Source organism: Acanthisitta chloris, unplaced genomic scaffold (assembly GCF_000695815.1).
Source record: "Acanthisitta chloris isolate BGI_N310 unplaced genomic scaffold, ASM69581v1 scaffold1259, whole genome shotgun sequence".
In the NCBI taxonomy this organism is placed as follows: domain Eukaryota; kingdom Metazoa; phylum Chordata; class Aves; order Passeriformes; family Acanthisittidae; genus Acanthisitta; species Acanthisitta chloris.
In genome coordinates, this window is record NW_008689571.1 from 59,134 (window position 1) to 86,978 (window position 27,845).

The 27,845-nt window shown below is 39.8% G+C and overlaps 2 protein-coding genes across 2 annotated transcripts; one reads left to right on the top strand and one right to left on the bottom strand.

Moving 5' to 3' along the window:
• Nucleotides 1-97: 97 nt before the first annotated feature.
• ACAD11 (acyl-CoA dehydrogenase family, member 11) lies at nt 98-27,845 on the bottom strand (the record flags this gene model as incomplete). The annotated part of the gene is made up of 19 exons (XM_009081447.1): nt 98-356; nt 860-969; nt 1,400-1,516; nt 3,367-3,521; nt 4,628-4,699; nt 4,883-4,968; nt 6,383-6,449; nt 18,192-18,290; nt 19,465-19,572; nt 19,685-19,823; nt 20,235-20,312; nt 22,038-22,161; nt 22,307-22,413; nt 22,826-22,947; nt 23,521-23,668; nt 25,675-25,839; nt 26,293-26,454; nt 27,392-27,517; nt 27,746-27,845. Coding segments are annotated over 19 exons (2,200 nt in total), but the record flags the coding sequence as incomplete, so codon positions are not given.
• Nucleotides 11,353-15,194, top strand: ACKR4 (atypical chemokine receptor 4). The gene is given in 2 exon segments (XM_009081446.1): nt 11,353-11,432; nt 14,120-15,194. Coding segments are annotated over 2 exon segments (1,155 nt in total).

Below are 27,845 nucleotides of genomic sequence, written 5' to 3' on the forward strand. Positions count from 1 at the left end.
CACCTTAGGCCTGTTAGAAAATAGATTTTATTTGGTGTTAAAAAGAGCCCAGAGAAATTATTTACTTGCCATTCTGCAACTTCTTAAAAGCAAATGTAATAATTATAAGTAAAGTGTGAGACTTGTTTCCAGCTAGAATCAAGTTTTTGTATTCATCCGATTTTACCTTCAACAAGATGATTGCACTGAAAAAAATCCTTAACGAAATCTTCCATCGATTTGAGAAAGCTTTGTGCTGACATTAGATTTTTGCAGTTAGCTTCTTTGACTGCTCAAGCAGTTCCCACCTTGCAATTGCTGAGAGATGAACTTCATCAGGCCCATCTGCCAGGCGCAAGGTCCGTATGTAAACAAACCTGTGTTGGGAGAGCTGAATTAGAGAGAGATTTCTGCACCTGCCGCAGCAGCCACACAGCCTGACCACCTGCCACAGCAGCCACACAGCCTGACAGCACTGTTTTGACTACAGCTGTCCTTTTGACACTAGTCTCTTTAAAAAGGGCTATCACACAGGAAATACTGCAGCAAAATCTTCCTGGCAGGATTGAGATGCGTGGGCTGGGAACTCAGAAGTTCTGCTTTTCCCTGGGGCTATGAAGGGTAAGATTACGCTTTAGAAGCAGATCCTCTTTGCTGCTGATAAGAACTATTTTAGGTCTCGTGCCAGCTTTTTTTTTTTTTTTTTGGGCAAAGGTAATTGCACTAAAATTAAATTACAAGAACAATTGGTTTCAGTTTTACAGCTTAAAGGCATAGGATCATTATTTCAGGCTCTGGAAGTGGAACAGCGTGTACTGGTGTTATAAAATGATCTTAAAATGAATGCTTAGAATCTACAGGTAAGTCTCCCTTTACTCACATAAAAGCCAAAGGAAAATCCTGAGAAACTCCAGCTCCACCACACACTTGAATTGCACAGTCAATCACTTTAAGCACAGCTCGGGGAACAACCACTTTGGTCATGGCTACCTGTAGTTAGAAGAGAGCTCACATTATCAGTAAAAGTTTCATAAGTAAGTGAAAATATTTACCTAGCAGTTCTACTGAAGATTGATATCTCATAGTACATTCCTTCTTGCTAGGGTTGGATGAGGGCTCTACTGTTCCTTTCACCTGTGTGTGGTAAAGCTGTTTCCAGCCACCCAAAACTCTCTTATTGTGTTGAGACAAGTGAGAAGTGCTTGAACAGATTAGTCTCAAAATTTTTAACTGAGATATTCCCCAATCCTCTGACAATTTGAAGTATATCTTAAGGCTGTCTGTTTTCAACATGAAGTTACTCTTCAACTCTGCAATTAGAGTAATACTGTTAAACAGTAATGTTTGAGCTTGTCTTTCAGCCAGTTGAATGCACAGGTATTGCATCCCCCAAATCCTAGCTAAAAATAGAAAAATTTACCTCCTTTCTTGCCTTTCTGTTGCCCAAATTGTCAATCTTGCAGGCTGTTTTTAGTGTCAGCAGTCGAGCCTGTTCTATGCTAAGGCGGCATTCAGCAATCCAGTGGGCAACAACTTCCTGCAGGAACCAAAGCCAACAAGCAGAGTATTGGTTAGTATCTCTGAGCACACCCTGAGATCTCCCTATTCCTTAGCTGGTGCATGTTCAGTCAACTCATGTGGAAATTAAAGCTAGTTTGATGCATGTCATCTAACATGAGGAATAAAACCTTTGACTGACAGAAATACTCAAGATTAGACCAATTCTTTTCCTGGCAGGAAAGAAGAAAAAGGGGAAAACTGCAGATTCTGGCACTTTTCAATTCCTGGTCAGCCCCACTGCATGCTGGCCATTTTCCTGAAGTCCTTCAAAACCTGCTTTTTAGTCCCTCTTTCCTTTACCTACCATGAGGGCTCAGAGCCTGCTCTCTGTGTAACAAACCCAGTATACAAAAACAGGGGTAAGGTGAAAGGGGAGAGGAATTCTGCCTGTTTTGGTTAAACTACTGGTAGTGCTGGTAGTGCTGTGTGACACAGCCAGGCAAACAGCTGCAGGGTGGTGCCTGCTGCATTTGCCTTATGACAAATTTGTAGCTCTCTTGTTTCAAAGAGAAGTTATGGTCTGGGCAGCCCTTCCCTGCCTCTCTTGGCTAATTCCCCCCTGCAGCCAACATACCACAGTAGGAAAAAAAAAACCATATCTGTGTGCTTTTTTATCAGTGCAAAAGTTGTTTGGAGCCTGAGCCAGCCTGGGGGAATGCACTCTTCCCTGGGCTGTGGATTTTGTAGCCTTGGTAAGCACAGGAGACACAAGCAAATGTGCAGCACTTGCTCCAGTGTAATGCCTGGAGCTTAGCTGGTGCCAGTAAAGGTGGTCTGAGCCCATGTGGGGGTGCTCAGACAGGCTCTTCTGCCAACAGCTCCCAGGGGCCTAACTGGCTGCCACATGGGTGGTAGTGACAGGCAGCCTGTTGTGCAAGGCAGCTGCCAACCTCACCTTTTCCTTAGCTATCCTGGGGCCATGAAGAACCCATGCTGGCTCTGCAGCTGGCCTCCAGGCCTTGCCTGTGGCTTCATCAAGCTTCTGCATGAGTGTGTGTCACGTAAGTTTTACTAACTCGAGGTTATGGTGATGAATGGAAGTTTGGCAATAACAAGACTGGAAAATAGATATAAGATTATTCCCTCTGGATCTGTGCAAACAATTTGCTACAATCTGTGCCAGATGCTAATTCAGTTTCCCTTTTCCATTGCTTTTACTTGTTTTTTCCAATAAAGTCATCCTAGATGTTGGGTAAGACTGAGGCACTCATGAAACATGATGGGCTAACTTACTCAAGGCTGATGGTTCCTATATAAAGCAGACTGTAATGCTTCTATTATTTTAGCAAGCTCTTGCTCACAAAACAGTATTTCAATGCCAGAGCAAGGTAAGAGCAACAATCCCAATATGCTTTTGTTTGATATGTACTTTCTTAAGTAATTACAGATGATCAAAGAAGTAAAATATTCAGTCAAATTCAGGCCCCTGAGTGTCTCCAGTGATCATGAACAGGTGACAAATTGGATACACAGAAATAGTGAATTCAGATTGTAACTACAGAAACATAACCTGTTTACCTGAAAAAAACCTGTCCAAACTCAAGTGAAAGCAGAGAAAACCATGCAGTGACAAAATCTGTATTCAAATCCAGCAAATGACATCCACTTCATTGCAAGGGGGGAAAAAAGGATCCCATGGGTTACAGTGAAAAATGGGAGCCTTGCAATGTGATTCATTTCCTTTGCCACCTGAAGCCTTATGAATAGGAATTCAAGGTTAGGGCACATCTACTGCTGTCCCCGTTATCAGTCACAAGGCTGTGTGTGGGCAAAACAAAGGTCAGTGGGTGGAAAGTGTGAATTGAGACCAAGAAGGAACATGCTTACGTGCTGATACAGTTTCTTCCCAAAAGTCTCCCTCTGTGCCGCGCGCCGGCACATTATCTCCAGAGCAGTTTCAGCTGCACCGAGGGACCTCATGCAGTGATGAATCCGACCTGGCCCGAGCCGACCTTGAGCTATCTCAAACCCCCTGCCCTCACCTGTTGGAAAGAAAAACAGGCACATGCAGACTCCATAATTCCCTCTTGAAATGATCCATAGCTCCAAGCAGAAGTGGCCTCACAGAATAACAGAATCAGTTAGGCTGGAAGGGACCACAGTGGGTCATCTGGTCCAACCTCCCTACTCGAGCAGGGTCATCCTAGAGCACACGGCACAGGATTGCGTTCAGATGGTTCTTGAATATCTCCAGTGAGGGAGAATCCACAACCTCTCTGGGCAATCTGTTCCACTGCTCAGTGACTCACACAGTAAAGAAATGCTTCATCGTATTCAGGTGGAACTTCCTGTGCATTAGTTTCTGCCCATTGCCTCTTGTTTTATTGGTTTGCACCACTCAGCAGAGCCTGGCCCAAGATCTTGGCACCCCCAGAGCTAGAAGCAAGCTGCTTAAAAGTTTATTTTGCAGAACCATTACTTATTTACTCCAATCAGACCTATATTGATGGACTATTAGTAGTTCTTACAGCACAAAGCACACTCCAAGATGGTTTCTGAGAGGATTTGATTTACCTGATTAAAAATTTTGTTATTCTTACATTGGAAAATACATCCCTGAGATTTGGAATGAGTACCTGGGGGAAGACTTTGAGGTTTCTGGGTCCTGGGGCTACTCAAGAGAGAAACGTCTCAGAACAAAATTAAAAAAAAAAAAAGCAGAGAGAAAATAGAAAAAAATCAGGATTTATACTAAGTGAGAGTTCTCCTTGCAGAGGGTCACAGTACTGGCCTGCTTATTCTTTCTTTTTCTAAGACCTGGCCATGGAGTACAGCAGAATGTTCTTTCCAAAAGTCTGTATCGTCTCTGGGAACTGGTTTTCAGGAAAGAACACCACTGACAGGTTTTGCTTTGCTGTTCTTCAGGGCAGTGATATTCACATGACAGCCACAGCTTGCCCTGCTTCCTTCTGCTCTAAACAAGAGACTGTCCAGCAGCAGAGAAGCTGCTAAAGGAAAAGTGGGCTCCCTGGCTCAACTGACCATAGCTGTTTACAGTAACTTGTGGTGATTCATGAAATAAATTGCTGTTTCATAAACTTTGGTTCATTGGTGGACATATTAAAAAGGGATTAGTGTTGAAACTCACCCAGTATTATATTAGAGACAGGTACTCGCACATTATTGAAGTGTATCTCAAAATGTCCTCCATGGATCTCATCTACAGGGACACAAAACACAGGAGCAGGGTAAAACAAAGGAGGATAAAAATACAATTCCTAACCCTTCTTCTATATATGCATTTTACTGATTTAGTTAATATACAACATTTATTGGTATTACTGCAGCTTGTGGGACTGCTAACAAATTAACACACATAGAGTTGATAAGTATGATCACCTACCCAGGTAACCAAACACTGAGAGGGGTCTTATCAGCTTCAGCCCTGGAGTGTCCATGGGAACAATAATCATGCTGTGCTGCTTGTACCTGATCAAGGCAAAATGCACAAATTACAATTAACTCTGAGCCTCCCTTCAGCCCTCCCTCCCCTTTTGTTATTTTCTATCCTCAATTTAGCACTGGCATAAAGCCAATGCTGAGATTTACCTGCACTGCCTGCACACAGTGTGGCTCCCTGAACCAACAGCCAACAAATGGAAATGTATTACTGGCACCATGACTGGAACACCTACTGCTCTCCCTTCCCTGCATGCCCTTCTGCCTCACCCCTCTCAATTCCCCTCTCCACCCTGGCCCTTGCCTTTCTGCTTTGTTCTCAGAACAAGTTTATCAGAGTTGCCATCTTGGATAGTTAAGGACAAAAATCCCCATGTTTACATTCCTTCAGAATATTTAAGGTCAGTAATTAGTCACACAGAACTGGAGGTGATGCTTCAAGGTCCCTGATTTGAGTCTCAAGTTCTAGCAAGTGGAGCATCACATAATCCTCTCCATGAACTTTTGTTCAGCTTTCAAAAGCTCAACAGATGCCAGTGTGTGCAGCCACTGGGCAAACCATCCTATATGCTGTACACACTTTTGCTTGTCAATGGAGCCTAAAACCTCCAGACAAGCCGTGAGATTTGGGCTAAAATCCAACTTGGGGATAGAAATGTTCCAATTCTTTTGCATTACAAGCTGTGTGGTTTTAACAGAACCAGTCACGGAGCATTTTATTCATCACTTGCATAAGTTTTTGTAAAAGGCAATTCTAGTTTGGTAATAAGAGTTTAACATCTTTATTTTACAGAAGAGGTAAGTATTGTATTTACACATATAGGAATGGAATGAGTAGGTCTGATTAAAGATGTGCAGTGCTCTCTGCATACACAACTTCAAACAACTAACACTCCATGTTCCAAATTTCTATACCTACAGATAACTTTGTAAAAAACTTAGTAGATAACTGCAGGTCTCTGATGTGCCACTTGTACTCATTCTGTTCGGAAATGTTTTCTGTTTATTAAGCACAAAATTCTTCCCTGTGTTAACTGTTCTGTATACTATAGTTATGAAATAAATTGTAAGCCAGAGATAGTTGTCGGTTAAACAACTGATGCAGATTAAAAGTTACGTGAGCAAAACAAAGTTAGTGAACCCCCAAAAATTTCCTGATCCAACTCATCACACAGCAGCACAAATACTAGAGCTGGTACAATGGAGTAAGATGGGAAACTGGTAACAGTGAAAAAGTTGGGAGGCTTTATGTGCAGCTGGCAGCAAAACAGGAGCTCAGGGAGCAACAGACACATGCAGAGGTTTAAAACTCCTCTCTAAGTCATGAGCACATCCAACTGATCAAGGCAATTAAAGGCATTTCATTGAACAAAATCTTCACAAGCAGTGACTCCTCCAGGGAATGAGTTTTAGGGAGCTCTTTCAATCTCCTAGGAATTCTTACCTGGATGCTGAGGAGTTTTTGGTTTTGCCCATTACAATTGCAACTTTGCAATTTGGGTTCCCAGCACCTTAAAAAAAAGGATAAAGACAAAATTACTTTTCAATATAAAAATCTCAGTATAGAATCAAATGAAGCTTCATAACAAAAAGTCTTACTCCCTTCCTTTCATGACGCAGGAGATGCAATCTACTTCTGTGTTTACACTCTGAGTAATCAGACTGAAACAAAACACCTCATATTATTCAACATGTAAAACAGAGTTGACTTGTGGGAAGTGGAACATGAAAAGCCAAACAGCCAAACCTTCCAGGATCCAGCTCCATCATCTATTCCTATGAAAAGGGAACAAGAAGGTACTTGAAATGGAATGTAATTATTCTGTCTCCATTAGAGCTAAGCAAATAAGTGTGACACAAAAGCACATCTCTCAAGGTGAGGTGCTGTCATATTAAAAGCAGCTTCTTAATAAACTTCTTCAAGCCACAAAGACTGGGGGGGCTATGTGGGAATGAAACACCAACCACATTACAACCCAATCACGCAAACGAGGCTATCACACAAATAAGGTTTACCATGATGACTTTGCTGCTACTTCAACATAACTTCTCTGGAATGCAGGTTTTTTCCCGCTTTACGCAAATGATTTTGGACTGCACTTCAAAGGAAGATCTGAGTGGAAGCTGTTACCCTAAAATAGTCTGCTAGCATTTCAAGCCATTGGTAACATTATTTGAGGTATTTGTTGTACATATTTATTAAGCCTTTGTAGCATGCAGCTAGCATTTTAATGCACAAGTCCTAAAGAAGATTCTACCATTGATTAAAATGGCAGCCTATTTCTATGAACCTTCACCCTCACTGTCTTTTTCTGTAAAGGTTTCTTGGTACCAAAGCATGCTCTCATTCCTTTTGAAGTCACACAGACAATAAAGCTAGGGAAAATACCTGATGGATGTAACGATCAGTAACTTTTTTATTGCTCTCTCAATGCAGATGATGAGCTTTCCAGAGATTTAATTTAAGATATGATCTGTACCAACTGGGTTTGTTCCCAAGGTCAGAAACAAAGATGACTTTTTAATTTCTCTGGCAGCTGTTATCAAAACATTTGGGAGCCTCTGGTCTAGACAATACAACCACCTGGCTTTGAGCTGAGCCACTTCCTCCTACAAACAGCCACCACGATGGCCAGGAAGTGGGAGAAAGATTTATTTTGTTGTGATAAACACTGTCTGTTTTGAGGGCCACACTGCCTGCTGTTTACTTTCCTCTGTTGCAATATGCTATTCATCCACTGTTTCCAGAGCAGGGTTGTATATGTGGCCCATGAGCTGTACAAAGCTAATGAGCTAAAAATCTGAGTGCAAAGCTTTGGACAGGCAAGCATGAATCAGCTTGGTAAAAAAAAGAAGGTAGACCCCAACGAGTTGGCTCATTTGGGCAACTGCAACAAGTAGTGGCCAACCCCAAATACCACAACATACGCTTTGCCAGGGTACTGCCCTGCACAGAGAAATGCTGCCCCTGCATAAGGGGTATTTGACTCTTCTCCTTTTCCATAGAAGGTAAAGAATTGCACCAGTTCTGTCTCAAAGTGAGGTTTATAACAAAAGATATTTTGACTTCCTGGAATCTCTTGAAATAATCTTGTAAATAATCCTTAAGTCACATTCCTTCTTAAAAAAAAAAGACAAATTTCACCATGTTGTATGGGGAAAAAAAAATCAGAAAGAGTTTTCATGTTGAACTCAATGAGGAGTTCACTGAGACCTAGACATCTGGTTAGATGCTCTAAATCATTTGTACAAGTTTTTGGAAGCCAGATGAATACTTCCGTTTCATATTTGCTTGCTGCTATCTGAGCACAGCAAAGGAAGGCAGATTCCTGGCCTTTCTACTCCTTAGAGTCTGAAGTCCTGAAAACCTAAAGTAAATTTTATGTGACTTTGACCTATAAAAGCCAGAAAGAACTTCTGGTCTAATGCAAGGCACTGAAACCCTCCAGTGCTTTGGAAGGAATGCAGACGGCCTGGATGGAATAAATATCTCATTTGTAAATGGCATTTTTACATTACTTACAGAATTCAAAGAAGCTACTGGAGGAAGATTCAGAGAAGACTGCTATTTTCGTGGAAGTTAGAAGGAGTTTTGCAAGCATCTCACAACTGAACAAAAGATAGACATTTTAGGCCGGTTTTAACCATACTTCCATATTGATAAGCTTTTTAATTAACTTTTCATGTGTATATGACTGCATGACCTATCCAAAAGTTTTAAACCACAATGTTGCTACACTGGGGAACATCTTAAGTAACTTCTACTTTTTAACTCTTCATGGCACTCACACAGGCAAAGACAATGTACTTAGAGGGTTGGTCACAATCGTATCAGAAGCCTAATCTTTGTTGTCAGGGGCAAAACATGCTAAAGATTACTGATCTTCACACACTCAACTTATACAGTTTCTTTCTGGTAGAGAGAGTACCAAAAGTAGCACACACAGGGACAGTACAACCTGCACTTAGAGAAGCTGCCATATAGCCTGCTTTCAGAAGCTATTAGCACTTCAATTCTTGCAATTTAGTTATCTATTTTTCAGTGTCCAGTCTTCAACTTTTGGTCTAAGATAACTAAGGCATGACAATCTACTACCTGAATGACCAGAATGCCTATGATTTTGCTGTGTTGGCTGCTGCACCAGTGAGCACGGCAAGGTACTTCTCTCTGCTAGAACTCAGGGGTCTGTGGTGACATTACAGATAGGCACTGATAAACACGTGTTCTGGACTCTCCTACAAGCAGAAACCAGACCAGGTCGGGTGGATGGCATCATGCTACTGATTATTGTAATATGGGAGTCTCCTAATGGAGAAAAGGGACACCACCACCACCTGAGAGCCTGCAGTACTTCCTATTCACTAGTACACTGTATTCCATAGTTTTGTCTCATGCTCTCCAAATAACACTGTGGGCATCTGTTTCATGTGTGGTAAAGATTATAAAGTAGCTGCAAGCAAACTGGCTATAAGCAAAGACAGAGGCAATGTGGGGGTTCTGCAGCTGCAAGGGCTATGCAGTCCTGCCCCTGAAAGTGGCTGCTGGTCACTCCCAGCTGGAGCTCACAGGTTCAGATGGTGCCAGTGAGAGCAGCTGCTCAGCTTAGGAATGGTTTTCAACTCCTCCTTCATGCCACTTTTACCTAGCCACAAGCACTTCTTGGTTAAGCAATCCATTGTGCATTCACTTTTATTAAATATTTTTTGTTACTTTTGAGCCTATACTGAAACGTAACATTAACTTACAGTATTATTTCTGTACTCTGACTGGCAGGTTCTGTCCTCCCTGCACAGTTATGAGAAGCTGAGGCACTGTGAAAACATCTGCCCTCCTAGAGCCTGCCCACAGGGCACTGCTGCATGCACACACAGCGATACTTTCCCGGGAGCATTCTCAGTTCTACCCTGATTATTCTGTCTTGTTGGGGACCATGTTGAGATGAAGTCTGTTCAGAAGAGAGAGGCTCATTTATTCTAAAGAGATATAACTCAGGCCTCCAAGCAATGACATGACTCACAAGGAGATGTGTTGGAAGCAACCCAAATGTCTTATCTGCCACAGTGAAGAACACCACTGAAGTACTGTGATAACTCATGATGAAAACATTGCAGAAATATGCACAAATATTATGACACTTTCTCTAGACTCCAGTTCCTCTCCCAGACCATTTTACTTTCTCATTCTGAGTGGAAATGAAGCATATGGAAAACATCTGCCCATTACATTCTTACATTTTGAAGAATCTCTCACATATTTCAAAATAACTGAAGGACAGACAGCAGGCTAATCCAGCTGTGGCAGGTGCATCAGAGTGCCAAAAACCTAAAATCTGACCTCTGGTCTGCTCAATCTCTCTCTTTTTTTGGCTTAAATATTGCATTCACTGAAATCCTAAGACTGCTACAGGATACAGGATAATTCAAACAGATCATGGAACATCACAGAAGGTCCCTGACACACTGCGCAAGGGACTCTTGCACAAGAGAACAATTTGAAACTGTAGAGATTGTGGAAATTTAAGCAGGATCAATCATTTTAGGAATTGTTAGCACAGGTAAGTCCATGCCTCAGTGCAGAAATACTAATATCTGCATGCAAAGTGCAGAATGTCTCCATCTTCCCTTGCCTGTAAAAGTTTTGACTCTCTATAATGCAGATGGTACACAGCAAGTGGAAGAAACCACACTGGATGGAATAGCATCTTTCTATTTTTCTTCTGCAATATCTGCCTGGCTTGCAGTTTCTGTAGAAATGTTATCAAACACTGATTTGATTATGAGTCTGACTGATAACATTCAAGTCCCTGAGAACTCTCCCACAGGATACAGAACTATCTGCTTGTACTCTGGTTGACAATTTACCACTTGCTTTTACATTTTTTCCTTACCATCTTTCTGGTTTCACACACAGAAAGAGCCACCTCCCACATCTCACAAAAAGCAAATTCATCTTTCTACTGTATCCACTGAAAAGTTACTGGAAAAGGGGATATAAGGATCCCTCAAAACCTTTTATAGGCAGCCAGAAAAACCACAATAGTGCCCTGAGGAGAGAATATAGTGACTCCCTATGGAATCTGGGGCAGTAACTCAGCCCCAGATGGACCTCCCCCTCTTTCTCTCTTATTCAAGTGTGATTTGATAAAAGCATTTTCATGATGTAAAAAAACCATTTGGACTTTCAGGAATAAAACAACCAGCATCACAGTGACATAGTAAGAGAGCCCTGATCTTCCAGAGAACACTGACATTCTGGCTGAAACAAGGGAGGACTGTAGGAAGCATACGTGTTCAACATGAGAAGAGTTTCCAGGAAAGCACAATTTTCTATTTATTTTTTTTTTAAACTGGCAAGTCAAAATGAAAGTGCAACTGACTTCCAGATGAGGGTGTGGTGCTTGAAAGCAAAATGCAATGTGTCAGACCAATTCGGATCACTTCACTGAAGCACGTCCCAATTGCAGTACCTGCTACTCATCTGCTGACAAAAGAAGGTTAGTTTTGTTTTAATATTTACTGCTCTGTATATTGTGTGATATACTTATTTACATACATTTGCTCTTTGTTAAGTTGGCTTTATAGAGAGACATCATTTCACTAAGGCATAAGCTCATTTCCAGTATCAAAATTAGATTTGTTCAATAGGAGAACAGAATACTACTGAATGCATTAAAGAAAAAGATCTGCCTGTTTAAACTGCAGATATTAACTTCATTCAACATTCCAATTCATACAGTCACACACCAAGTTTAAACATGCAGAAACACTGAATTTGTATCTAAATGGAAGGCTGGAATAATTCTTTGAGAAAACATGCAGTTGCAGAGTTAATATATCTATTAACATACCTCCTAGAGAACAGTACTTGAAAAATCAGCAGAGCTTCTGAGCTGTTTGGGTAGTTTGTATGCACTAAGATTCTTTCAGTCCTAACACCCTGAGGAGCCTCCAGCCGTAAGATGCAGTGTACCCACTGCAATCTGCTTCTGTGAGAAATCCATGTGGACAAGGCTTGCTGTGTGGGATGGAGACTAAACTAGGCTTGTTCCACCACTGTTTAGTGCCTGAGTCCCACAGAACTGCTCTGCTCTTTGTAAGGGGCAGGGATAGGTGTGCCTGAGAAACAATGCTGCCAGGGAAGAGAAGCATGAAGAGCTATGTTAGCCAAAACAGAACTGCTTTTAAGGGAGAAATACCAACTGCTGCCTTTTAGGTAACTCTGTTTCTGTCAAGAACTCAGGTCAGGCAAAAGCCTGTCAGGCAGCGGAGCACAGAGTCACAATTGAACTGCTTTCTCACACCCAGACTTCTTGAAGTTTGCATTGAAATGTTTACTGGTTTGCTTTCAAACAAATTTGCCAGTGATAAGATTTGAGGAAGCATTCCCAGATGGAGTTCTGTATTAAGTGTTTTACCACCACAACCAAATCTTTTCCATTTAAATTTCAATTTTCTTTTAAACCTGGCTAAATGGATTAAACTCTCCCTGCAGCAGCTTCTCTTCTACTAGAAATTAATTAATACATACATGCACCTTGCCAGTGTGCTAAATAGAGAATGACTGTACTTTTCCATTCTGCACATCTCATTCAGGCAACAGATTACAAGACTAGAGTAATTGTTGTTTAAAGTTTAATGGGAAGTGTTTTGTAATGTTAAGAGAATAATCCAAGAAAGTCCTTAAGGATGAAGCCAAACCAAATAGTTAATTTTGAACTAATACAGTTGGTTTTTTTTTAAATTTAGCTAGCAGAATCGCTGAAAAAAACCAAAGAGAAATAGAAATTATTAATTTCTCTCTATTTAATTGGTCTGCATCCCTGAATATGAGATCAATTCATAACTTATTTATTCCTGGCAGACAAAATATATTAAAAAAATTAAGAGGCACTGTTTATAATGCAGATTTAGCAACCCTTCATTTAAACCCTTGTCTGAAAAATATTTGGTTTGGGTTTTTTTCAAGCTTGAAAAAGCCAAATTGTAACACTGGGGCAGAATATCAGATAACAGACTGCTTTCAGCAGCACTGGCCTCAAATCCTGAAACACTGCAGATGATGGAAAAGGGGAATGTTTTTCATTCTCAGCTAGTTTTTGCTACTGCTGTTAAGACATCTTAAACCTATTTATTTCAAGAAAACATGGCACTGCAGTTTACAACAGAAACAATTTCAGCACAGTAGTCAACGAAGACGATTACAGAAAGAGAAGAAAATGCTGTAGGACACAACTTGCTTAAGACACAGTCTGAAGATAGTAACACTCATGTATTAACCCAAAGCTGGCAGTGAGAACACAGCCTTAGTGTTTATGGGGTAAATCTGTCATGCAATAGTCAGCAAAACTTCTGAGCTGTTTGGGTGCTTGTGGGCAGTTTGTATGGGTTAGAGTTCCTTTCTGTCATAACATCCTGAGGAGCCTCCAGCTGTCAGATGCAGTGTACCCACAGAAATTCCACGTGGGCATGGCTTAGACTAAACTAAGTTTGTTCCACTGCTGTTCAGCAACTGACTCCACTGCTGTGCTTTATGCAATGGGCATGTACATGTGTGCCTGAGAAACAAACAGAAACACTCTCCTTGTATTATACTCCTAGCTGAATTTTGTCTGAATTTATGGCAGCTGCACCAAATACTCTACTGTTTGCCTCTCAGCTTTAATCTGCTCATATTCCTTATCTACTCAATTGTAGTAGCATTTACAGCCTTCAGCTGGTGCTCCTTTGCTTTGCAGAGGCTGTAGAGAGGAAAGTGTAAATCCAGCCCTTAAAGGTACAGAGAAAGTTACGTTGCAATGAAATATTGCCAAAGATAACTGAGTCAGAGCAGTTAAAGCAACAATGATTTCTTGACATAAATGTGGGAGTCATCCTGCAGTCTCAAATGCTGAGGTTAGTGAAAGTATTTCAACTGATCCCATTTTCCTTCATATTGCATACACAGAGGTTATGCAATTTCAGTTACCCTATTTCATGTGAGAATTTGAGATGGTCTGTTCTGCCTCTATCATCATCTAGCTCTACTTTGATTATTCATGAATGTACTCTCAATATCCAAACTCTTTAAATTTGAGATGTATAAGCAACCCTAAAGAAGGGTTTTAGGTGTCAATAAAATGTTAAAGCTTAAACCCAGTATTATTTCTTTGGTGTTCCCTTCTCCCCACTTTGTGTCTTATAGCTTTGCCACGGGTTGAGACATGAATACCTTTAGTGATTACTGGATTGAGGAGGATGATCACGATCCTGATATAGATTACAATGCATATGAGCTTCTCTGTGAAAAAAGTGATGTGAGAAATTTCACTAAAGTATTCCTCCCTGTGTTCTACGCATTGGCTTTCACTGTTGGAGTTGCTGGAAATTCCCTAGTGGTTGCCATTTATGCCTACTACAAGAAACCAAAGACTAAGACAGATGTGTACATCATGCATCTCGCCATCGCCGACTTGCTCCTGCTCTTTACCCTCCCTTTTTGGGCTGCAAATGCAGTGCAGGGATGGGAACTTGGGAACTCAATGTGCAAGCTCACTTCTTCTCTGTACACCATGAATTTCAGCTCCAGCATGCTGTTCCTGGCCTGTATCAGTGTGGATAGGTACAGAGCCACTTGTGAATCCCAGGGCCATAGAAAAATTGGCAAACACTGCAGCGTTACCTGCATCTGTGTCTGGCTGGCTGCCATTTTCTTCAGTATCCCTGAACTGATATTTAATCAGGTCAAGAAACACAATGACAGGAATGAATGCCTTCCTGTATTTCCAGCAAACATGGAAACACTCTTAAAATCAGCTATTCAAATCCTGGAAATTATCCTGGAATTTCTGCTTCCTTTCCTAGTAATGCTGATCTGCTATTCTGCTACTGCTCGGGCAATTTTTAGATCTGCAAATGTTAAAAAGTCTAGACCTTTCATGGTTCTGCTGGCAGTAGTGGCAGCTTTCATTATCACCCAGCTACCTTACAACATTGTGAAGTTCTGGAGAGCCATAGATATCATCTACATGTTGATTACTGATTGTGATGCAAGTAAAACCATAGATATTGCACTCCAGGTCACCAAGAGCATAGCTCTGTTCCACACCTGCCTGAACCCTCTTCTCTATGTCTTCCTGGGAGCCTCTTTTAAAATGCATATTAGGAAAATTGCAAAAAATTACGGATACTGGAGAAGACAACAGCAGAATGGAAGACCTGAAGAAATCTCCATGAATTTTGAAGAACATGCTGAAGAAACAATTAGCTTCACTATATAAACAAACTCTCTACTACTCTCACCATCTTGTATAACCAAGGGAATTGTTTGCTAATTCTAGGGTGTATTGTTTCAGCAGCTGTTTCTCTGCAAGTCAATTTTCAGATGAATTTCTGAACCTGCACACTAGCCAAACACTACACTGCAGTGCAAAGTGTTTATCATAATTAAGCATCATGCAAGAAATAAATACTGAAATTCCTAGAAACAACTAGACATATTTATTAAAAATCAACAACAAAACCCAAACATCTAAAAAAAACCCTAAGATTAAAATTTTAAAGTTTCACAGTACTAGGCAATTAAACAGCTGTGTAATGAACAATCTGTACATGTCTGAACATCTAATTAAAACAGAGAAAGAAACCATCAGCAATAAAACAGCAGTACAGGAAGTTTTGTGCTAAAAGTTAATAATATTGTGTTTCTCCAACTGTTTTGTAAAACTTTAGAACATTTGCCTAACACCTCAGCTATCATTCCATAGATACCCTCGCAGCTTGAGATGAGGTATAAGTTTATGGCTGAGAACCAAGAGGGAGAGAAGGGAGAAAAGAGCCATTTTCTATGTGTTTTCTCACACGTATAGCAACAACAACATCCTCCACCAAAAAAAAGCAGTGACTACTCCTCTGTAACTGCTGGAAAATGACTTTCCACCTCTCCTTTTCTGCTCACCCTAAACTTCAACAAGCCCAGTGCTTTAAGGGAGGCACATTCTAGCTCTCTGTAAATGTAAGAAAAAGTTACATTAATCTCCAGAGACAGGTCCTGGAATTTCTATTCAGAATTTGTAATTAATCAAGCACTGCAAAAACTGCATCTGCTAAGTAATTTCTATTCAAAATTTGTAATCAATCAAGCACTGCAATAACTGTATCTGCTAAAATAGATGAAGATAGAATAAAATCAAAGAATACAAAAAGTGCAATGACTTTTGTTTATATATATCTTTAAGGGCTTTTTTTTTTGTTTTAGTAGGTACTGACATCTCTATCATAGGCATTTAGCAACCAGCAAAGGGTAGAGGCCTTGTGTGATGAATGAGAGAGGTTCCAACTCCACATGGAGCTCATGGATTCACAGTTTTTCCACAGAGAGGTACGAAAGCTGTCCCCTTTGACAGTACTGGCAGGGCTTCCAGGAAAACAGCAGTTTTCCTTGAGTCACTGGAAGCATTTCAAATATACTGACATATTAGCTTAGCTTGCAAAATGAAGAAGTGGTGTTGCCGCACACTATAATTGTCTTCAAACATCCTGTGTGCTCTGACAAAATGCCTTATCTGCGATTTATGAAAGCCAACAAAAATATCTCATTTTTAGATACTGTTCCCAGTTACACAATTGTGGATTGGAAGAAAAATCTGTAAATTGACAGACAAGAAACTACAGTAGCATAAACAAGGCACAAGCCTCTTCCCTCTGTTTGGATGAAAAAAGCTTACACAATTTCTGCCCAGTGCTTTGAGAAATACTAGGGCATGAATGGGTAAGTCAGAAGTGCCTGGCAGATGGTCTATATATACACACCACGAATCTGACATATTTAAGCCACACTGGATATACTGTACACATGCAGAGCACCCATGCAGAGCATAGTAAGACCAGCTCTCCCATGAAGTAACTGACTCCTTGTGTGTCTGATTTATGTCTTGTCTTCACAAATATAGAGCACCACTGCACACACAGTGACATTCTGAGCAGGTTGTTAGGCTTTTGGAATTCCCAAACATCCAAGGTACTAATGCCCCACTCAGAGTAAAAAAGAAAAACCAAGAACAACCCAAACAAACAAAACAAAAACAACACAAACAAACAAACACACACAACCAACAGGGCAGAGAGTCTGACTAAGACAGCTGCAGGAATGTGCTTCTCAAACTTCTTGAAATTGCAGTGCCTTTTATGCATCTGTCTTTAGGCAAGTCTGACTGTCCTAATCGGTTTTATTAGAAATAAGACAAACCAAATCATGCTTACTCTCTTATGGTTACTCTCCTTTTCCTAATTCACATAACTAATTTTATGATTAATACTTCATGAGTGTACCAACTTTCCCATTACTTCCTTAGGGACTGCAAGGCACAGCCTGGAGACGCTGACCCAGAGCAAAGGTAGCACAGCCAGCAGTTAAGTGACACTCTCAGGTCAGAAGACAAGATACCACGCCTCCTTTTGCTGCCAGTTTTAAAGGAGTTAGAAAAGAGTGAGAGGTCTATCTCCTGGTGAGTCTAGGTATTGCACAATGATTTATCAGTAGGTAGCTGCCACACGCATGTACCTAAATGAAACATTCAAGGTTAACAACTCAGTTTATTTACTTGGCTTCCAGACTCCCAGGGAATGATGACTTACAAGCTGCTGTCACGTACGTTCTGGCAAAAAAGTAACAGTACTAAAAATATTAGGCACATTTAGCATTTACAGTGCAATCCACTGATTCTACTGAGAATTACAGTATAAGAAAATCTCCTGGAACAGTCAGTGCAACAATATCACAGGCTACTTTAAAAAGCAGCCACATTTTCCCACAACTACACAGTATACTCAAACCTCATATTAATAGTCAGTGCAACAGCATCATAAGCTACTTTAAAAAGCAGCCACATTTTGCCATAACTACACAGTATACTCAAACCTCATATATAAGCTTGCAAAAGACAGCTTTATAACAACAGAATTTAATGGGTACAGCCACAAATGTGTAAGTTACCTGACAGAAAGAGGTAACATTTAAACAAGATTAGTAGCATTCATTCTGTGAACAAAATTCAGAGGTTCCAAAAAGGGCTAAAAACCCTAAATTGGATTTGAGTCTTGGACTTTGGTTCATAGAACAAAAGCTCACTTCAGCTTTTTCTGTCGTTCTACATTCTATTTCCTTTACTCAAGAAAAGGCAATTTCCATGTCAGAAATAAAGCATAAATAATTTTTTTCAACAGTTCTTGTAAAAATTTTAGATTTTGCCATTCTTATTTAGGGTTTCCACACTTACCACTGCTCCACCACTTCTTGCCATTGATCACATAACTGCTCCCATCTTTCTCAATGCTGCACTGCATATTGGTGGCATCACTTGAAGCCACATCAGGTTCTGTGTTAAAGGCAAAAATGAAAACAAACCACAGGATTAAATATAAAGGTAGTACTACCTCCACAAATATAGGGCTCAAGATATACTCTGTTAACAGTAACTCTGTCTTGCTCACAGTAGAAAAGCTGTTTTCAGAACCTCACTGCTGGTGGTCAAAGAGTTTGTTTTCCAACAACCTGTTTTTCATAGCCAGTTTAAATGTACTTGATCTTCAACTTGGACTACCCTTTATAATCAACAGTCTTCTTCCTTCCCTGATATTTTTAAGTCCTTTATCCTTCCAATGTACTTACAGATAACAGTCATATCTCTCCTCAGTCTTTTTATAACCTCTTCTCAAGTGAAAATAAAGAGATTGAAAATAATTTTGTGATGGTATATGAAACAGAATACACAAAATTGTCAGCAAAATGTCATCAATGGTTGTTTGGAACAGGAAAGATTCTTCTTCTCTCCTTTCATCGTAACTTCTTTTATGGGCATCTACTTTAAAGCAAAAGCATCTCCTTCCTCTTGGGGAACACAGTGAAACAGAATTTGCAAAATAAGGGTCCAGGTCTGCAAGGCTGAGTTCTCTCAACTCCTGCTGACACAAGAAGAACAAGATTCTGACATCACATGTTCAAAAAGCTACTCTTCATATATCAAGAGCCAGACCTTCCAGAGATGCCACAATCTTTCAAGAGCAAAAATGAATACAATGCTGAGCTATGGACATAAAGTGAATTATAGAACCTTTGTGTTCTTAAAACCTCTACTGACAACATACTGCAAAACTACACAGCTCTAATCACAATAATCCTACTTGTACCTAATTGTATGTTTCTAGAGAATCCCAAAGAATATTACAAAAAAAAAAAGGGAAAGCTGTATTGTAAACCTGTTCGGTGCTACTAAATGTATTTTACTAGGACTAAAAAGAAACTGAAAATATATAGAAAGAAAACACTAATTATTGTAACCATGAAAAATGGTAACTATTTGGGAAGGGCAGCAAAGGTGCTTCAATTTGCATTCACATCTCATAGATGGTTTCATATTCAAACACATTCACAGATACAGTGGAAGTTTCTGTATTAATTCATTAACACACAACTTGTAGTTTTCTGCTTTTTGCATATGCCATATGAAGTTTCTGCCAATTGCCTCTAACTTTCTTTGGAGAAAAAGTTACCTGTCATGCAGAAGCAAGAACTAATCTTCCCTTCTAGGAGAGGCTCCAGCCACTCTTTCTTTTGCTCTTCAGTCCCATACATGTGGAGGACTTCCATGTTTCCAGTGTCTGTAAGAAATCAGCACTCGTGTTTACACATTGAGGAACACAGCTCATAAGGTATAAGATGGCCAAGTTTTTGATGCCCTCAGTGCTGTAGTTATGGGACAAGGCTCCTAACCTGGTGCATGACAGTTGAAAACCTCAGGAGCAATGAAGCATTTCCCTGTCTCCTCAGCTATTAGGGCATAGTCAAGCTGGCTGAGACCACTGACATCTGGGAGAAAAAGGTTCCACAGACCTTCTGCTTTGGCCATTTCCTGTTGCAAAAATCAAAAGAGAAAAATATCAGCAATAAATCTTAAAAAAAATTCAAATTCTGGCTTGCTACACATTTTCTCCTCTCTGCCTAATGTACTGTCCAATATACCTGATGCCTTTTTTCAATAGGTATTATGAAATAACAGGTACAGTCTTTGACTTAAAGTTCAGATATACCCCTCACAGAACTCATTTTGGTTTCCCCCTCTCATTTGTTTCTCCCCTCTTTTTGCACAATTCCCTCTTCCTTTCACTGTTCCTTTTTCTCATTTGTTTCTCACCTCTTTTTGCATAATTCCCTCTTCCTTTCACTGTTCCTTTCCATGCAGATACACCAATCACTCTTGTGCTCTATGTCAATGTGTGTTTCTTTCACAGGTAGAGTGCTAAGAGTATTTATTATCCCATACCTTCAGTCTCTCAAGCAGTGGTGGTTTTTTCCATTTTTCCTCAGTATTTCCAAGTTCAGTATAGTATTTTATTATTTCCTTAGAGAAACAATCAAAAAGATGCTGTTTAAATCAAGAACACATGTAACATAAATAATATGCCCCAAGAAACTAGTTAAAAATTACTCAACTCAGGTTTCCATTATATAGTTGGTTGCATTATATAACTGAAAATTAAGCTGCAATCTATTCGTTTTGCAAGACTTTAATTGTGTCACAGAGATGACCCCAATCAGTACCTTGTTTCATACCATTATTTGAGATGGTTTAAAGCATGTGAAGATGATGCTAGAAGGTCAGTAGTTTCTGACAAAAGTACCTGCCATCAACAGTACACACGAGAGGCAAGAACCCAAAAGTAAAACAACAAATAAAAACCCAATGTACTGACACAGGATTCAAGTTTCCTGTCACAACATTCAGATAGATAAGCCAGTTAATCTTTTGCTAACTGAAAAAAAACCCAAAACCTACAGAGAATACATTTTCTCTTCCTGCCAAAATAATTCCTTAAGATTATGTAAGCAAAAACCTCACAGAGAATACATTTTCTCTTCCTGTCAAAATAATTCCTTAAGATTATGTAAGCAATCTTTCTGAGCACCAGTGATTAGTAGTAAGCAAAGCTCTAGGTTCAGTAATCCTAGTATTTCTACAAGCATGCTTCAGTGAGGCACAGCACTTCAAACCTGGCCCAGAACTAGTTATAGAATGAATAAAAGCAGTGCCCCCTTCTGAAAACCACACGATAAGACAAACACCCAGGTAGAATTTACAAGTTCTGATTCACAATTCCTGTTATCTACAAGCACAACACTACTCATCTGCAAAACTTGCATAGCTATTTGTGCTGTTTGTTTTTAAAGCAAGTACCTTAATTATTGCAAGGCTTCCTTGGACTACAATCCAAAAACTGCAATCCAAAACTAGTTACAAACAGACTTTTAAGAAACGTTGCGTATCAAGAGTTACTGCCCTCAATCCCTCCTTGACAGGCAGATACATTCGTAAATCTTTTAGATCCATGTTATCTGCATTTCTGACTGAATGAAAAAAAAATATCAGAAAGCCAAAAAACACAATTCTGCAACAAAAGTCACCCATGCTTCCATGAGGCTAAAAGTCAAACCAAATTTCTAAGTGGAAAATTACTAACCTCCCTAGGATAAGAAGTAAAAGGCCTCAGCTTCATCTCACTTCCCCGTCCACTGATTATAAACTTCTGTGTATATATCATTACCTGATTCCAAACCTTCACTGGTTCTAGATATATTCAGGAATGAGGCTACACTGATACATTACACAATCCCATTTTTTGTCTTAAAAGTTACAGCTTAAGAAAGAAGGCAAGAAACAGAAGCATTCAACTTCATAAGGTTAAAGCCAGCAGTTTCCATTTTTAAATAAGCATACATTTAGTATGTAAGAGTCCTAGGTTTTTGTTAGTGTTAGAAGTGTTTTGGCAAATACATTTAAAAGTAACTCTTTTTTAAAAGAGACATTTTTGCACTTTGAGAAGTTTAAAAAGTAACTCTTTGCTCTCACTAACAATGTGTGCAACATATTAATCCTGAAAGAAAAAAATACAGACTATAACGATTTCTGCTAATAATTTGCAATGCCACAAACATCATTGCATGAAAATTAGCTGTTTTGATAAAAAAAATAATCTAGGAGGACATGACTTCTACACACAGTTTTACATTTTTATAAAGAATAGTCATAAAATGTTCCTTTATAAAGAGGTTAAATAAAAGCTTTTACCTTCTCAGCTGGATAAATGTGCTGCTTCATGAACTCCTTGACCTTCAGCAAAATTTCTTGGCCTTTCCTACTTTGATAGAACAGCTCTCCAGAAATGCTCTGCTGTGTGCTGCTGAAAGATGACCTAGGCAAGAGCATTCAGTGCAGTAACAACTAAGACCAGATATTCCTTCATAATGACATAACCTGCCCTACACTGGCATTTGAACAAGTGAAGACATAGTAAAAGCTTTACCTTGTCTTCTACCAGTAGTTCAGACCACTCCTACCTTTTTGAGAGCTCTAACCCTCTCTCTGCCAAAGGCTTCACAATCTTAGAGAATTCATGACTATTCTCGGCAGAGGCATTTCCAATGAGGTATCTGGCATATACACCCTAAAACCAAAAGAAAGGCATATAAAGTATACTTATGCACTTAAAATTGTTTCTTTAACACACTGTCAATTTCTTGAACTATGAAAGGCATCCTTAAATGCACATATTCTTAAAAGGAAAAACCTAGCATCTAAACAAATTTTACTGGGATATGTTAATATACGTTTTGGTCCATTTCTGATAAAATGGAGATGCTTGTTGCACAAAAGGAAAAAACATACCCCAGCTAAACCAAAGACAAATCACAAAAAGAAGTGGAGGAAAATAAAAAACAAATAAAAAGAGATAAATGCCTACTGTAAGCAAGCCCAACCTGCCCCTTGAGTCAACTGACCAAAGTATAGACTTATGATCACTATCCATGACTAAATCATCTACCCATGTGACATTTCAGCAAACATGAGCATATTACCTGGGCTATGGCTGCCATTTTAAAATATGACAAAGCAAGAAAAAAGTTGAAGTTGGATAGAGCAGTGCTAATACAGCGGCAGCGGCAGTAAGTGGCAACCAGCTCTTCAAAGGAAGGTGTTTCTACAGAAAAATACAACAGAGTATTTTAGAATATTCATCACTTGCTATGATTATCTTTTCACCTTATTCCTCAAACATTTAAACAGTCTTTCAGTTTTATGAGACATTTCACTTACACAGTAAACACCATGATATATCATTTCCTGTAACGCAATTGTGATATGGAGAGACAAAAGGAAACAGGAGTTGTCGGAAATTCAGATAACCTCAACACTTCCTACTGCTCTTCTCCCCCAATCCAGTCAGGAAATAAACTTCACCCAGGGGGAGGCTTCTTTCTTTAAATAAATGATATATTTACATTTACATTTTCTGCTATTATCTCTAAGAAAGTTTGAAAATGAGCTTTTACAGAAGTAGCATATTGTGGCTAAGACACAGCCTGTTAAAATCTATCTTAGATCTCACTATCAGCATATTTCCTACAGCAAAGAAAACGCAGAAAAGTTCAAGTGCAAAATGATATGCTGGTGAATTTACCATTTAATTCCTATTTATAAGGAGGAATAAGGGTAACATTTCAAATAGAAAGCAACCCTATGATTTGTTTCAACAAAAAGACTGGTTTCATACCTATGGTGCCTTTGAAACCCAAGACAGATCCTTGACCTAACTCCTTAACAGACGTAGGCCAAAAGAAGAATTGAGTGGCATATGCCAAATCTGCCAAAGGATGACCAGTAGTTGAAAGTTCCCAGTCCAGCACTGCCAAAACACGAGCCTTAAATAAAAATAAAAATATCAAGTGAGTGCTAGAAGACAAATTCTCTCCATCCATACATGCACAACCCATTTTATATTCAAGAGCTTTATTTGGTTACTGTGTGTTAAAATTATAAACATGCACTGTAACTGTCTAGAGCAAAACTAGTTCCATTTAGCACTACGGATCTACAGAAAATTAATATTCAAATAGGGGCAAAACGCAAGGCATTTTTCCAAAGAAAATCTGTTTCAAATCTGCATTTTTGAGTAGTGTTCTTCCTGTCAGAAACTTTTAAACCCTTCTAGTCAAAATATGATTGAATTAAAATATCCTAAAGAACAGCAGTACTGACAGCTGTTGGAGGTTTTTTTCCAGTCCTGCTGCACAACCCTTTAGTACAGAAACTCATGGACAAACCATGAACCAAAAAACCTAATTTGTCAGACCATTCTGCATTTACATGGGGAACTGAATTTCTTAAACAGGAGGCCAATCACTGCCCAGATAGTGACATGAGCCTCTGCTGCAAGCATTCTTGCAACAGTGTCTTCAGTAGGGTGGGCTCAGACTCCCCAGACTGTCATCCTGATAAATTTTCATAATCCAGCTGGTCTGTTACCCTGAACAACCCATCCAGCCTACTTATGATCCGTGGCTACTTGAATTAAGTGCAAAAGTCTTTCCTACATGGTCACTCCTGCACATACAGAAACACAGAATCACAGAATATTTAGAGTTGGAAGGAACCCATGAGGATCATCGAGTCCAACTCTTGGCCCCGCACAGAACATCCCCAAGAATCACACCATGTGCCTAAGAGCATTGTCCAAACACTTCTTGAACTCTGTCAGGCTTGGTGCTGTGACCACTGCCCTGGGGAGCCTGTTCTTGTGTCCAGCCACCCTCTGGATGAAGAACCTTTTTTTCTAATAGCTAACTTAAACCTCCCCTGACACAACTTCAGGTGATTCCCTTGGGTCCTGTCACTGGTTTCCAGAGAGAAGAGAACAATTTCTACAGATTACTTAAAATTACCTAAGTACAGCTTGGTCAATTCTTTCAATGACATCATGAACAGCTGGAAGAGTCCCTGAGACTGCCAAATTCTCTGCTCAGGGAGTCGGAACATCTGGGCCTACATACTGTGTCTATCAACTAATCTATGCACAACAATGGGAATCTCTGGGATTTGATGCTTTGTCGTGAAGCAGGCAGTGCAGTCACAAATCCCAGGCATATCTTCTGGTCAAAACTCAGAAAATAGCATGGAAAAAAAATAATGAAAATGCAGCTGTGTCAATAGATAGGTAACATGCATTTGTTTTCAAAAACTAGAAAAAAACCCTCTTTATTTTCCATAAAAATGAGTGGGGAACTTTCAGGGTCTCTGTGATATGTGTTCCATAACTAGGCAGCTTTGGCAGATTTTCTTTTGCTTCCACTAGTGTCATGTATCATGCACTCAGAACCCATTCCAAAGCCATTGTTAACTGAAGCCATACCACAGATGTCAACAGGTTTTGGATCAGATGCTAATGTAGTTTAAGTGAGACCTCAGTTGCACTGAATTCAATAGGACTTATGCATATAAAATGTTTTTTCCTGGACTTTGAAGTAGGGACAAGAACTAATGAATAAATTGAGGATCTTTCAAGGCTAGGCTGGCTGGGACCCTGAGCAAGCTGGTCTAGTGAAAGGTGTCCCTGCCCATGGTCAAAGGGTTGGAACTAGGTGATCTTTAAGGTGAAAGGGTTGGAACTAGGCGATCTTTAAGGTCTCTTCCAATACAAACTCTTCTATGATTCTATCAATTCTATCTAGCTCTTGCAATGAAAACCAGGACTGTACTAGGTACCTAAACACCACAAACAAAATATAGGGAAGAGTTAAGTCCTCTACTGTTCCTTTCAAAGATGTATCATGCACCAAAATAATCCACATAAGTGTCCCATTACATGGTAGGAGTACAAACAAATAGAGGACCAAAACCCACTAAACATGTACAAATACATTTCGAATACCTCTGTTGGGTGGAAGATGATGTTATCTATTCTGAAGTCCCCATGAATCAGGCTTTCTTCATTATCCCCAGGTGGCAAGTTGTTCGCTAGCCACTCAGCCAATCTGTTCATGGCAGGAATATCTGTATGAGCAGCTGCATCATACTGTTTTTTCCAAGTTGATACCTAAAGATATACAAACATTCCAACAGAATTTGCAACTGATTAACAAAGTTTTTCAAGAGGACAGAATTCTGATGCATGTGCTTCTGGACTTTGACTAGTACCATGTTACTTGAAAACTCAGTAAAACCCAGTACCTCTGCATCTACAAATGTGAACTGTGAGATCAAAAGATGCAACTGAAGGCTGTATCTATTTTCTATTTCAATCCTATCCCAAACCTAATATTATTCCAAATACAAATTAATATCATTCCCTGAGTATAGCATTACAGAATCAATCTGAGTGTACTAGTAATTTTATACTGTGCGCAAATAATTGAACTAAGTGGAGTTGTTTAATAGCTAAAACACGATGGTTACTTTTACAAGTCATTAATAATTAACAATTCAGCTTGAATATCAAATAAATATTCAAAGACCAGACAAAAGAAGACAATTTTTAAAGGAGCTGTACCTGTCTTTTGCAGTATCCTGGTCCTCTGCCATATCCTTGGAGGCCCAATGACTGTAAATCAAAGGAGTGCAACTGGGCCAAAGTTTCCATCATTGCAATATACAAAGCAGAACGCTCAGCTGGGCCCACCTCAGGCAGAGAGAGGTCTCGGAAAATGCGACCCTGGAAATATCATAAATCAGATATTTGGTGGGATGCATGCATCACATGAAGAGAAAAATCACCAAAACCAAAGGTTAACGAAAATCTCCAGGAACTGGCCCAGAAACTCTTAGATATATAATTTCCCAGTAAACCTGATGATAGAATAGGATGCAATGAAAGGGAAGAGGCCTGAATTCAAATCCTCCTCCCACAGGGAAAAAGAAAAAGACATGATACAGCAGACATAGAATCACCAAAATCTAACAGAAACAGTATCAACTCAGCTACAGCTCACTCAGAGTGATTGACCACAGATAGAGCTATGCTGTGTTCTTTCTGAAACTAGTGTTTGCGTTGGAATCCTGTTTGGTTTTCATGAAAAGATGATTGCATGTCAATTATTATCTTTAGTACTAAACAGGCCCCAGGGCGCCCAAAGATTTGATATAACTTTATAGCCTGATTGTTTTCCTTCTGATTTGCGCATGCTTTCCACAGAAGCAATATTGCCTCCTTTCAGGACAATCTTCTGAGAGCTCAAAACAAGAACAAGAGGTTAAATACTAAGCTGAATATTTCAACAAAGTGGGAAACAAGCCCTGGAGAAGCTGAAATCAGTAAGAATCACTGATAGCTAGAATGTCTTAAAAATCTCAGAAGAAATCCCAGGGAGGTAGTGGCTGCCCCAACCCTGGCAGTGTTCAAAGCCAGGCTGGATGAGGCCTTGAGCAACGTGGTCTAGTGGGGAAGTGTCCAAGCCCATGGCAAGGGAGTTGGGACTAGATGATCTCTAAGGTCCATTCCAACCCCTAAAGTTCTATGATTCTATGATTATTATGTTTGTATCACAAAACTTAGTGAGTGCTGGGTAAGGCTCCAACAGAAAGGTTTTAGACGACTAAAACACAGCTTTTAGTGGGAGAAAGGAAAGAATCTCTCACACTGGAGGACCAACCTGCACATGCTGCATTACGTAAAACTCTGTTCCAATGACAGAAAGGTCACTGCAATACAACAGGGGCTCAGGCACTGGAAAACCAGCTGAAAATAAGGCTTTCTGCACACGATATTCTCTGTCGACCTGAAGAAGACAGAAATTTAAGACCAATTAAAAATTGAAACTTAGATTCCATTGAAAGCTCCCAAACATAAATGAGCACATTGAAATAAAAACATTGGAAATGATCCAGCAATTCACTGCATTTCTGGACACATTCCACAATGTGCCAGACCATCATGTATGCCTATATACAGGCCGTAGTCACCTGCAGTATGAAGGGCTTGGAGCTTGATGAAGAATCTTACTTACCTTGTGAGCTCCAGGTAAAAGGGGGCCATGGGGCTTCTTCCTGAGAACATAAGCCTGTCCACCCTTCTGAAGGTAAAAGGTTGGATTTGACTGGCCTGAG